The following is a 13,161-nucleotide window of genomic DNA, read 5'->3' on the forward strand; positions in this document are numbered from 1 at the left end:
ACATTTCTTTTGAATATTCCGTAAAACCAAATTAAAATTTTACCTAAAAATTAACATAATAAATAATTAAAGAAAAAATATTATAAATTTAACTTTTAAACCTTAAAATGAAAACATAAACTTATACTAAGTTATTTATAACAAAAATAAACTAATAATGTTATATCAATAATTTTTTTTCTGTTGACATTTTTTCGAATGATATAATAAAATTTTATTCAATTTTAGTTTTCTAAATATATGAAAAATTTAATCAAAAAGTTTTATCATGTTTTTTTGAGTTTATATGAGATCAATCGGTATCGTATTACAGGTCAATAGCAAATTTTTGGATTATTATTAGATTTATTATATTTTTTATAAATGCGAACTGGATTATATTCTGGGTCGTCGAGTTGCAACCATGAGTCGGGATTGGATATAAAAATGATGCTTCAAACTCAAACATTATGATAAAACAACTTAAAAATTATTTATTTAATAAAAATTAAATTCAAGAAAATTTTGTCAAAGGGATCAACAAAAAAATATCCGCGCTTTCGAAGCGCGGGTCAAAATCTAGTTGATATTATTAATAAGCCATCTAGTTCGTTCTTAGACATAGTCGCACATATATAATTTCAATATTTGTAGATTATAAAAAAATATGAAAAAGATGCAGAAATAGAGAAAAAAATAAAGACAAAATTATATGTAAGATGCAGTAACTCCTCTATTGGGAAGCAACAATCAATCAACATACATAATTTTTAGAAGAAAAACAGTAATGAATAAAAACTAAACATAAATATTGTTAGAATACAGTATTCAGTATAATATATGACAAAAGATACTAAAATTGTCAAAAGGAAGAAACAAATATCTTTTCCAAAATGGATTGGATCTTATTAAGATCTTCAATTATATCTCATTTGTTTTCTTATCAAAGATTCAAAATGAAAAAAATGAAACAAATAAATAAATTAAAAGAGCAAGGGTTCTAACCTACAAACTATAAGATAGAGACAAAACTCAGAATCCAGTATACTAAAGCAACTTATTAGCGCCCCTAACTTTTATATAAACATGGTGCCTAAAGCCCTTGGTTTACGGGCTTTCGCACAGGGCCGGCCGCAATGGAGGTTGGACCTTTTACTCAACGCACCCTGACTGTTGGTAGTTAATAGGTGGAACTAAGAGCAACATTATTGCTGGGACAAATTTTAGGTGTCTTAGCATTTTTTATTATTATTTTTAGAATAAGAGATATTGTTAAGAGACAATGTTAAATATGCAGATTATTGGTAGAAACTTTTATGTTGTCTCTTAGTAAAAAACATATAAAAGAACTCTAAATTAAGAACAACAAGAACAAGAACAGAACAACAACGTTTGCTTATATAAAAGAACAACAATAACAGAACAACAAGAACAAGAACAGGCCACACGGTTTCAACTTAAAATTAATTGAACAACAAGAACAACAACAGGCCACTCGTTTTAATTGCCAACTTGCTTCAACATTAAATCTGCATCAACATACAGATATTACATGAGCGATAATTTCGTATGGGAAAAGAACCTGCAGACATAATCCAAACAAAATCGATCAAACTTGCATAATCACGAAAAAAGTATTAAAATATCAGATGAGCAAAAGATGAGACGTTACGTCTCCTGGCTTGATGATAGCCTTGATTTGGCTCAGCTTAGGAGACAATGCAGTCCTAGACGCAGAGCCATTCCCAAACAGAGAAGCTTTGAGACCGAGATCATCCTTTCTCACGAGTGACCGAGATCAAAGCTGCCGAGAACCCATATAACCTGATTAAGTAGAACCTCATTAGCTTCAATTGCATCAATGGCTCCTTCCAAAAGCAACTTCGTCACAACCTCATTGAAACGAGCAACAACCTTGAAAGATAAAAAACGAATCTATGAGAACTCAAAAGCCTGAAAAGGTGAAGACTTTGCGAAAGTTGGAGAGCTCAGGATGCCGAATCGAAGCCCTTCCCCTCTAATCAGCGACCCGGTGACATGTCGAACAGCGTCAGTTACGAACGACGAGCGTAGCTCCTTCTCTACAATGAGTGGTGACGCGAAACCTAAGGACAATGAATCCCCAGAATCCAAAATCAATATAAATCAAAAATAGACGAATTTGGGATGATGCAGAGTGCAAAAGTGATTACCTTTAACAGGATCGCCATCGATACAATCCAACCCGCTTTCACTACCGGAAGCTTTCTCCTCCGCAGCTTCATCTCGTCTCTTCGTGCCGTCGTCGGATTGGAGGTTCCAACCGGGAGAGAACTTTCGCGCGAGAGAGAGAAGAGAGAAACGACGAAGAAGGAACACACCTCCTCTGACCTTTCAAGTGCCTACACGTGTCAACAAGAAACGCCTCATCATGTCCCTAATTAAAAGACGTTTCTTCCATAATTATGTATTTTTTATTTTTTTTTTCCGTCTCTTAAGGAAGGCGATAATGGTGCTCTAAAGGTGTTTGTGGGACCAAAGAGATTTTCTAAGCGCCAAAGAGTTTTGTTTTGCATTATGTCCAAAGGAAATGTAAGACTTTGATCTATTCAACAAGTCGAGATTTTTCTAAAGCATTCTTATAAATAAACAAACATAAATCATATACTATTTTGTAGAAATGTAACCTCATCAACAAAATGCAAGTGTAAAATCAACCAAACCCTTGAACCACTCTTTTACATAACTTCTGGAAATCATTGGGGGGCAAGGTTGATGTAGCCACAATCGCGTAAATCAAGGGATTTGAGGTGAGGACAATTCTCAACAATGGCGTTTAAGCCGGTGTTTGTTACCCTGTTCCCAACAAGCTGGAGGTGGTGAAGACCAGGCATTGTTTTAGCAATTGCCAAAGCATCATCATCAGACTCGTCCTCCAAGTAGTAGCAACCCACATTGTTTAGCTTCAGAGTCTTGAGAAGCGGGCAGGAAAGGCCTATAGATTCCAAATCCAATTCCATAAAATAGAAGTAAGAAAGTTCAAGGTGTTCAAGCAATTTGAGCTTCATGACTGCTCCCAAAAGTCCCACATCCGTTATGCCATTGCACTCAGTAAGTACAAGCTGTTTCAGGTTGCTTGACCTGTATCCATACCAAAGTCATATAAAAACACAAACTATTATTTGCAACCAACACATAGAATCAGGAATCAGAATTTTAGGGTTCGTTTCACCTGTCGGCTATGTAGGCGAGGAGAGAATCGGTGCCGACGTACTCAATGTTGATCTCCAGCAAGCCTCCCTGGCTTAGATCAACGGCGCGACGGCACATGGCCTCCGCGGCATGATAATAATCCTTGGCTTCATTGTATTCTCCCATGTCTCGCATCTCGATTTTCCGCCACATCAGGGGGTCTTGACAGACGCGTCGCCACGATCTGCACACGTGCCGAGCGTTTCCTAGTCTATCGGGCACGCTAAGACGGTGAAGAATCGAATAGATCAGCTCCGATGGAAGCTCCGCCCAATTTATAAGTTTTGCGTTTTTCATCTCACCGGAGACAAAGAGGACGAATCAGTTTCTGAAGGTTAAAGTAAAGATTGTGTGACTCTCCGGGTCCCTCTCTAATTAAGTTCCTAGTGATAAACTAAATTTACGAAACAAACCCAATATTTCGAGTGAATATTGGGCCTAAGCCCATGACTGTTTAACGTAGTTAGAAAGATGGAAATAGAAGAAGATAGAAAAAGGAAGCATCACTCGTTGGATGCAATCATCTCGTGGACTAATAACAGCAACAACAGTTTCATCGTTTGGGATGTCGCCCGGTTTTGCACAAAGATTCTTCCCAAATCTGTAGAGTTCGGCAGGAATTTCTCAGAGTTTGTGTCGGAGCTTCGCCATCATGGTTTTCAGAGAATCGGTTGGTTCGAGTTTGGGCATATAAACTTCGTGAGAAGTCGACCTTGGCCTTTGAAGAGGATGGTGCCGAGCAAAGCTTGGGACGAAAAACTCAAAGCGAAGAGAGACAAAGCCAAAGCAAAGAAAGCTAGAGCCAAAGTTGTTCGTCTCCTGGAGAATTTACAAATCTGATTATTCTTTACGTGTAATGAAACTTGGAAATTTCCGAAACAATATTAGTTCTGTTCTATTTTCGAATTCAGTAGATGTTTGTATGATGATGATCTCTGCCTTATCTTGTCTCCAAATCTTTGATTCTTAATAGTTTTTTTTGCCTTGCGGTTGTATTTTGTGCCTCACTCAAGTTTGGATCGAGTTGAGAAGTAGAGAATGATAACTTGTAAGTTGTAATGATAAGAATTTCATTAGTGCGACTGAGAGAACAAGTAGTCAGTCTCAAATTGTGATCTGAAAAATCAAGTAAAGAAATGTAGAGAAATCCTGAAGTTGATAAACAAATTAACTTATTAATAAAAAGTCTACTCAAACACACAGATTCAGGATGATCATATATACTAACTCTGCAAACGCTGAGCAAAGAAGTAATGATAAGTTTATGTAAGCTTCGCAGAGATGGCACATGATGTGGAAGAACGATGGAGCTTAAGTTTTTTTTTGTTTTGTTTGGAAGTTGTTGCAACTATGGAGTACTCATGAAGCAATTTGGTTCTTATACATTATCTGCATCAATATTGATTTAACCTCTATGGAAAGCGTAACCTGCATCTGCTTCTAGATCATGGAAAAAAATATTATTTATTGCTATAAATTATGTAGTGCAGAGACTGTGGACCAAATTTTCTAGAAACTAAAAAGAGAGTACAGACATGTATACCTCTTTTTTTTTTATAAGAGAGAGAAACGAACCGGCCTAATTCTATTGATAACAAACATGATGGGTTCTAATTATATTTAGATTTTAAAGCCCAAACTCGTTATATTTTGGCAAGGGGCCTAACTTTAGGCCCATGTTTCTAATATACAGACACAAACGGCACAACCTATCGCCGTTTCTTACACCCTAACAATTACATCACCATGATCCCGCTTATAACCCCTAGCAGAGCTGCGTCGAAACAGAGTCCTTCTCTTCTCTGAGTTTATTATACATTTCACAGGAAAAGTTCACTTTTCTTTTCTTCCTTGTGGGTTTTAGAGAAAGATGAAACCTTCTCAAAAGAGAGCTCGCAAACTCAAAACACAATCAGCCGAAAACGCCACCGGCGAAGTTAAAGAAGCTTCCGTCACACACCTGAACGAATCTCCGTCCCCTGAGCCTCCCGAAACCAACCCCTCTCCGCCGCGACTCAACCGTGTGAGAGGCAAAAAGCGCCGACAGAGCAACAACCCATCCGAAACCACCGAGCAGCAACGCGGCGGCGTAGTCAGCCAGAGGTCGTCTCTTCCTCACCACCACCACTCTGATTGCAACAACAATGGGACGACTGTTTCAGCAGCAGCAACAGCGGAATCCACACCTGCTGCTCCGAGCTGGGAGACTGTCGTGAAAGTTGTGCCATCGATGGACGCTGTGGTGAAAGTCTTCTGCGTCCACACTGATCCTAACTTCTCCCTGCCGTGGCAGATGAAACGGCAATACAGCTCCGGTAGTAGCGGTTTCATCATCGGAGGAAGAAGGGTCTTGACGAACGCTCATTCCGTTGAGCATCATACTCAAGTTAAGCTCAAGAAGCGTGGCTCCGACACTAAGTATCTAGCTACGGTCTTAGCCATTGGAACTGAATGCGACATTGGTAAGTTTCTTGTTGTTTTTAGTTTTGTGTTGCAATCAGCCCTGTGAATTTTGGGTAGTTCGGGTAGGGGACTAGAGGATCCATTTATTACATGACCTATGTTCAGTTTCGGTTCAGGTAATTTGGGATTGGGTTCGGCTAATTTTGGATTTGGTTCAGTTCGGATAGTAAAACTAGGAATCAGAAAATACTCGGAATAAAAACATTTGGATACTTTCGGGTAGTTTAGATATTTAATATAAAAATATAGGAACCATTCTGGTATTTATGGGTTTCAGTCCGGTTCTGGTTTTGGATATTTAGGTTCGGTTCGGTTCATTTTTTTGCCCAGACCTAGTTGCAATGGTACAGTTTCTTGATTGTTTCTTGGGATTATTGCAGCATTGTTGACAGTTAGTGATGATGAGTTTTGGGAAGGAGTGTCTCCTGTTGAGTTTGGAGATCTACCAGCTTTGCAAGATGCTGTAACTGTTGTTGGTTATCCGATTGGTGGAGACACTATCTCCGTCACGAGCGGTGTTGTTTCTCGGATGGAGATACTGTCTTATGTACATGGATCCACAGAGCTTTTGGGGTTGCAGATTGATGCGGCTATAAACTCTGGGAACTCTGGTGGTCCAGCGTTTAACGACAAGGGGAGATGCGTGGGCATTGCGTTTCAGTCGTTAAAACATGAAGATGCTGAGAACATTGGATATGTCATACCAACGCCTGTGATTGGACATTTCATTCAAGACTATGAGAAGCATAATAAGTACACAGGTACATTTTAAAGTCTCTTTGGTGTTTCTTTCTATATCTACTACTGTGTCTCATTACTTGTACTTGTTTTAGGCTTTCCTGTGATTGGGATTGAGTGGCAGAAGATGGAGAATCCAGATTTGCGTAAGAAAATGGGAATGGAGTCTCATCAAAAGGGGGTGAGGATAAGGAGAATCGAGCCTACTGCCCCGGAGTCACAGGTTTTGAAGCCATCTGATACCATCCTTAGCTTTGATGGAGTTAATATTGCTAATGATGGAACTGGTAATGATTTCTTCTTACTACCAATTAGTGAGTCTGAGACATTCTTGGCTTTATGTTCTTGTTTGGATTTTTTTGTGTATAGTTCCATTTAGGCATGGAGAAAGAATTGGGTTTAGCTATCTTATATCTCAGAAGTACACTGGAGATTCTGCTCTTGTGAAGATCCTGCGTAACAGAGAGATTCTTGAGTTCAACGTAAAACTTGCAATCCACAAGAAGCTAATCCCTGCACACATAAGTGGCAAACCTCCTTCTTACTTCATCGTTGCTGGCTTTGTTTTTACTACAGTCTCTGTTCCTTATCTTCGCTCTGAGGTCTGTCTTTGACTCTCTCTATATCTTTCTATCTCACACGCACTGTAACCATTTCCCATTCTATGTTTTTGCAGTATGGAAAAGAATACGAGTATGATGCACCTGTCAAGCTTTTGGAGAAACATCTTCATGCAATGACTCAATCCGTGGACGAGCAACTTGTTGTAGTTTCACAGGTTGGTTTCTTTTGCGCGATCAAACGTTATTCTTTGCCTTTGATATCGAAATCTCATCATCCATATCAAATGCAGGTTCTTGTTTCTGACATTAACATTGGTTATGAGGAGATTGTCAATACCCAGGTTTGTATAAATTTGCATAATCATGTGTTGATGATGCTTCCATCAACTCTCTATATGGTGGTCTGTGTAGGTTGTTGCTTTCAATGGCAAACCTGTGAAAAACTTGAAATGTTTGGCTGAGATGGTGGAGAATTGTGTGGATGAATACATGGAGTTTTATCTTGATTATCATCAGGTATGAATGATTCTCTCTGATGATCTGTAGACATAATAACCTTTTAGCTAAAATCTCTCTGGGGTATTTTGTGGACAGATTGTTGTTCTGCAAACTAAGACTGCAAAAGAGGCAACTTTAGATATTCTGACCACACATTGCATACCTTCTGCTATGTCTGATGATCTTAAGACTTGAATAAGAAACCGAAACAGTGGCAGCCATAAACAAAGCATGTAAGGAGGAGAGATTTTGCACCATGGAAGGCACACAAAAGCAAATACAGTCATGGAAGACAAGCTTTAAAAGCTCAAACCATATCTTTTGTCTTCTTTGATTTTTGTTTTGAATTCGACTTATTTGATCAACAAAAGATGAGAGTCAAAATCGTAAAAGAGTAAAACGCATGCAAAAACAAAATGGTCTCTAATCTCATTTGGTTCTCTGCAAAGCGTACAAGTTTGTATGACACCCAATTGTCTACAATGTTATAAAAGCATATTAGGTAGAATAGATGGGGTGAACCATACTATCTTATGCCATCATGCTTGCTACACGTTATCGTTGAGTTCGAATCAGGTCTCATGTCTTTGTCTAAAAAGAAGAACAAAATCTCTTTAAATTCTACTCGAGCATTAGAGTTTCGAATCTTTCGATATAAAGATCTTCCTTACGAGGTTAATGAATCAAGTGGAACAAATACAGTATAAACTTTATCAAGTATATTAATATTGAATAAACACAATAAATTATAACTTTCGTGTAAAATATGAAGTAGTTCGGTAAGATAATAAACTAATAATATTAAAAGTTGTTACCTAAATATATGGTTATATTAATAATTAGTATATGTTTAAATTTTATATAACATATAACACAACATTTTATCATTTTTTTCTTCAAGATAAATTTCATCTCTAATTTTATTTGTTCATTTTAATATGTTGATATTACTTTATCGAATTACATATAAAACACATTTGTATTCTACCATCTGCATTACACATATATAAAATATTTAAATAATCTAATAAAAATAAATGAAATTCAAATTTATCAAATCTAACTAATGGAGTATATATTATTGTGAAATAAATATCTTTTTTTAATTTTAAATAAAATATTTTAAAATATGTAAAACTACTTTTTCTGTAACAATTTTATAGATTATTAAATTGCATTAATCCCATTATTATTAATTTGTAAAGTTTTTAATGTGTGTCTCATTTTAAAATATATCTCTCTCTCACTTAATGATGTTGGTGTTGGTGATGTTATGACTTGCTTTCAGTTTCAGGCTAATCCATTTAGAGAAATTTCGTTGTGGTACGTAATCAATTTTTTTGTAGTTAAACTATAGATTACAAAACCTAATTTTAAGAAATTAAACACGGATGTTAATAGTGTGTAAATCATACGGATCGTTGGGAATAGTTCTATTGCTTAAAGTCAGTACTTAAGTTTAAACAAAAGTTTTTTTTGCCGAAGAAATTTTTTGTTAAACAACGAGGTTTTCCTAGGGCCGGAGAAAAAGGCCGATTACTTAATAATCTTTTCAGGTTGTCAAGCATACTCAAAGTAGAATTTTTTTTTTTATAATCCTTATCGGCTAATCTGGTCAGCCTCAAGAGGAACACACTTAGTGATACATAGTGCACTGACTACCACACTGCATGACCAGAATTTGGAATACTTTCCGACTAATGTCAGGAAGTGAACCGATCATCTATTATGATCTACTATGTAAATCATTTGGGCTGAAACTCAGACTGACCAAGTAATGATTATTTAGTTCCCAGAGAGAATCGAACCTAGAACTAATGTGGATACACACGAAGCTCCAAAAGATTACCATTAGGTTACCACCACTTGGTTAACTAGAAATTTTTTGCACAAATGTTTCTAATCCTTTCTAACTGAGCCAGCTCATCTGGTTAAAATCAACAAAAAAATTCTAATATCATCTACATAAAATACATGGTTTAAAACTCTAACGATAACGACTATTCACTTAACGACTATTCACTTATCCTAATTCTACGGTATGCAGTTCTGAACTCGTTGTAGTTCTCCTACTTAGGGTATGACTGATTTCCTCGCTACCACCCACAAACACAGTTTTTATAATTGGTAGCGGTTATTAGTGTTTTGCAACAAGTAAACAGACTATTAATTTAAAATATATAAATTATTTTATTTGTGTATCACACATGACCGAATGTAGTAATCAATAGTCCAAAACTTAAGCATACATAGTACACGATATTTGTGTATCACACATGAACTAATTTAGTAATCAGTAGTCCAAAACTTAAGCATTCATAATATAAGATATTTGTGTATTCACACATGACCTGATGTGTAATCAATAAAGTCCAAAACTTAAGCATACATAGCACAAGATAGACAGGGACGGGGACCAGTTTTCAAATGGATACAAATTTTTTTAAATAAATCTACTGAAACTATGTTCCAAAAAAAAAAAAAAAAAAAAAAAAAATCTACTGAAACTAAAAGACTCAACTAAATTCTCGGGACCCATCTTCAAATGGATACAAAATTAGTTATGACCTATCTTCAACTGGATATAAATCAGTTAACGAATCTATGAAACTAAAAGACGGAATCTAGATTCTTGTTACCTTCAAAACAATGCAAGAAAAATACATTTGGTCATGCATATACAAGATGTTGATACGAAAGAAGAAGATATATGCAATATATAGGATTTCACTTGTATCCAACAGAATGCATATCTTCATGATAAGGTTTCATCTTCTCTGTTCTGTGTAGGAAACAAAAGCGACTGCTCAGAATCACTTATTGTTTTGGTAGTATCCTCTCTTGCTTTGCCCCAAATCACAGTATAAAATCCAAAGCTCAATATCACTGATCCAACCACACTGCCACAACACATAGATACAAAATAATATGTACTAATCACTGAATCTTATTATCCAACAACCAAAAATCTAGAACTATGTTTTTCAATATAGAGACACTATAGTTGAAAGTAAGAAAGAGAGAGATAATGGTACCTCCCTAGGTGGAGTGCATCTCCAAGGAAAATAGAAGCCATGGCAACTGCAATGGCAATAGACAAGGGCTTGAACAAGGATACATAGACCGGTCCCTTCAAATGCAGACCCCACGTGTGGATAACTGAGCCCAATGATGTATCAAAGAATCCCTAAAACAGAGTTTCAGCTTCAAAGCTTGAGATAGAAGATATATAAGAATATGTACTTAAAGAGAGTTCTAAGGTTTGATTACTCACCGAGTATATGACTGCAACGAGTGAGACTCCCGGTTTAAGCTTCCAGGAATTCAAGTCTCTTTCTACAAATAGACATACTAACGCTGAGATTAGCGTTGCACACATGTTGTAGAAGAGGACTACGCTTATTTCTTCAGGGTATATCTCCATGATCTGAGTCTGAAATCATGTACAGCTGCTTACTTTAGCTCAACTTTAAGCATTACCATCAAACGTAAGGCTTTAAGTTTATGTACTACCTGAAGAATATACCAGACTGAAAGAAGCAAAAACTGTAAAGCTAGCAAAAGGCCTCCAATGATCCAACTTGGCTCGAATGAAGTAAAAGATGTAGCAACAAGAAGCTTTGGGCCTTTATAAAGCACAATAACAAGAGCACCAGATATAGATACTATCGTGCCAATGATTTTTGCCTGAGTTGCAGAGCTTCTTAACATCACTTGTTCCATCCTTTACCGTCACCCGAGAAGCACAACCATATAGCAACACACAAATCTCATTTTTCAAAAAAAAAAAGGAAATAGAAGAGAAGAGAGTGGAACCTGAAGAAGACGGCAAGCATGAAGGTGAAAGCTGGTGTGAGGTTGCTTATAGCAGAAGAAAGAGTTGGGGAACTATATTCTATTCCTTTACAACCAGCTATCCGCGAGGTAAGCCTGTTTTACGCCAAGTTAGCAAACTAGAAAAAAAAACCCTAAGAATACTCATAGATCTTGAAACAGTTACCCAAGAAGCGTAAGTAGGAAAATCTTGAAGAAGAGAGGAGACTTGGCTGAAGGTAATCTTCTCTTCCTGCTTAAGTAAAGTAAAATTACATAATCTTGAAAAGTATTATATGATATTGAGTAAAGAGTTAGTTGAGAAGATCAAGCACCTTCCAAAGATGAGGGAAAGTGTAAATAGGACAAGCGTAGCAACAACATAAGAGTAGAAGACAAAGACATAAAAACTGAATCCTCTCAAGGTCGCAGCTTTGAACAGTGTGGACGATCCAACCGTGGTACACTCCACTGCGATCATTGCCGCAAAGGGCACAACATCTCGGCTGAAGTACCTCCACGCCACTGTTTCTCTCATGATATCCAGATTCTCAGAAATTCTCTCAAGTTACCTAAGGATTCATGAACTTGGTTATTAACGTCACCAGGGTTGTTGCTAAATTGTTTTTATATAAAACCAAGACATTTTCTCAGTGCAGGAAAATATCCCAACTTGACCATATACTTCACACCACAAGAATAATATCAGAATATTACAAGGACCCACGACAAGGACCTTCGCCCATTATATCTTTCAGCTAAAGAAATTTCTAACTTCCATTTATAAAATTTTAACCAAAAATATATCAGAAACCCCCTCGCATACGTTTTTTTTTTTTTATTCAAAAAACCCCTTCGTATACGTTAGTATTTATATATACATCTTACCAGAAATAAGAAGACATATTACTAAACATGTACAGTACAGGGACCATTTTCTATAAGGCCATCATTATCGCTAGGAGAATTTTAAGTCCTTAAAATAAAAAAAGTAAAGGACGCAAGAGATATCAAAGGACGAAGGACGAGCTGGGACGTTTCTTATATAACGACTTTTCCCCTCGATCCTGGTGTTTTTGTGGGTCCCCTGCCCTTAAGGACCAGCTGGGACGTTGCGATAATGTTGCCCTAAGAGATCCATATTTACAAGTGAATGGTGCAAGGACCCCACCTGCATCAATAATGCTCTTGTTGCATGATCTCATGCTTTTTCCCAAATCATACAGTAGAATCTAATGCACAATATAATTGAACCAATCACATTACCCACAACATCTATATGGCTAAATAATCAATATCGGTTACTACTGTCTCAAAAAACATATTGCAGTTTATACAGTGACATACCATAAAAATGTGGAGACTTTAAGTGTTGCTCATACCCGAAAATAATACAGAACTATATATGCAAGCTTAAGGAATATTGACTGGCCAGTCTTGGTGGATATTGAAGCTTCTCATGGAAAGATGAAATCTTTTAGCTCTGCTTTCGCCTATTGCATCAACTGAGTTTTGTTTTCATATGCTTGAAAATTCAGCTATGCACCATTTGCATTATTCTATTAACTTAAACCAATCCTTTTAGTGAATATTTTAAAATTAGGTGTTTAGCCCGTGCATACGGGCATATGTATTTATAATTACTTATTAATATATATATATATTATTAATTAAAATTATAATAATAAATTATCATAAGTCATGTGTTTTATGCTTTTTAATTTTTAACTTTTCTATTAAAAGATATTTTTTGGATAACAGCATAATATATATAGGAATTATCTTTTTATTTTAAAAAGTACTTTTAGATTTTGGATAACTTTTCTTATTAATAATTTTAAATCACTTATCTTATAAAAAATCTTAAGAAAATTTC

General features: G+C 36.2%; 4 protein-coding genes across 7 annotated transcripts; 2 read left to right on the forward strand and 2 right to left on the reverse strand.

Annotated features, from left to right (window-relative positions):
• Window positions 1-1,355: 1,355 nt before the first annotated feature.
• On the reverse strand, window positions 1,356-3,628 carry LOC106450557 (putative F-box/LRR-repeat protein 23). 4 transcript variants are annotated; one of them, XM_048777566.1, is made up of 5 exons: window positions 3,191-3,565; window positions 2,172-3,099; window positions 1,894-2,084; window positions 1,652-1,803; window positions 1,356-1,508 (listed from the first exon to the last, which is right to left on the reverse strand). In XM_048777566.1, exons 1-2 carry the CDS (start codon window positions 3,505-3,507, stop codon window positions 2,715-2,717), a joined length of 702 nt encoding a protein of 233 aa, XP_048633523.1. In that variant the 5' UTR covers window positions 3,508-3,565; the 3' UTR covers window positions 1,356-1,508; window positions 1,652-1,803; window positions 1,894-2,084; window positions 2,172-2,714. The 4 variants fall into 4 exon arrangements, with proteins under 4 accessions (XP_048633523.1, XP_048633522.1, XP_048633524.1 ...); XM_048777565.1 differs by having other exon boundaries at window positions 1,356-1,561; XM_048777567.1 differs by having other exon boundaries at window positions 1,356-1,561; window positions 1,652-2,084; window positions 3,191-3,628.
• A 53-nt stretch (window positions 3,629-3,681) lies between these two features.
• Window positions 3,682-4,050, forward strand: LOC106453291 (heat stress transcription factor A-8-like). The gene has a single exon (XM_013895556.2). It carries the CDS (start codon window positions 3,682-3,684, stop codon window positions 4,048-4,050), a length of 369 nt encoding a protein of 122 aa, XP_013751010.2.
• An 885-nt stretch (window positions 4,051-4,935) lies between these two features.
• Window positions 4,936-7,980, forward strand: LOC106450554 (protease Do-like 9). Its single transcript, XM_013892234.3, has 8 exons — window positions 4,936-5,672; window positions 6,054-6,434; window positions 6,507-6,698; window positions 6,781-7,013; window positions 7,088-7,189; window positions 7,265-7,315; window positions 7,386-7,490; window positions 7,569-7,980. The coding sequence occupies exons 1-8, from the start codon at window positions 5,081-5,083 to the stop codon at window positions 7,665-7,667; spliced, it is 1,755 nt and encodes a 584-aa protein (XP_013747688.2). The 5' UTR covers window positions 4,936-5,080; the 3' UTR covers window positions 7,668-7,980.
• A 2,103-nt stretch (window positions 7,981-10,083) lies between these two features.
• Window positions 10,084-11,955, reverse strand: LOC106450552 (WAT1-related protein At4g15540). The gene is made up of 7 exons (XM_013892233.3): window positions 11,621-11,955; window positions 11,473-11,538; window positions 11,289-11,402; window positions 10,986-11,196; window positions 10,747-10,905; window positions 10,508-10,659; window positions 10,084-10,372 (listed from the first exon to the last, which is right to left on the reverse strand). The coding sequence occupies exons 1-7, from the start codon at window positions 11,821-11,823 to the stop codon at window positions 10,228-10,230; spliced, it is 1,050 nt and encodes a 349-aa protein (XP_013747687.2). The 5' UTR covers window positions 11,824-11,955; the 3' UTR covers window positions 10,084-10,227.
• Window positions 11,956-13,161: the final 1,206 nt, after the last annotated feature.

This window comes from Brassica napus, chromosome A4 (assembly GCF_020379485.1).
Source record: "Brassica napus cultivar Da-Ae chromosome A4, Da-Ae, whole genome shotgun sequence".
Classification (NCBI taxonomy): domain Eukaryota; kingdom Viridiplantae; phylum Streptophyta; class Magnoliopsida; order Brassicales; family Brassicaceae; genus Brassica; species Brassica napus.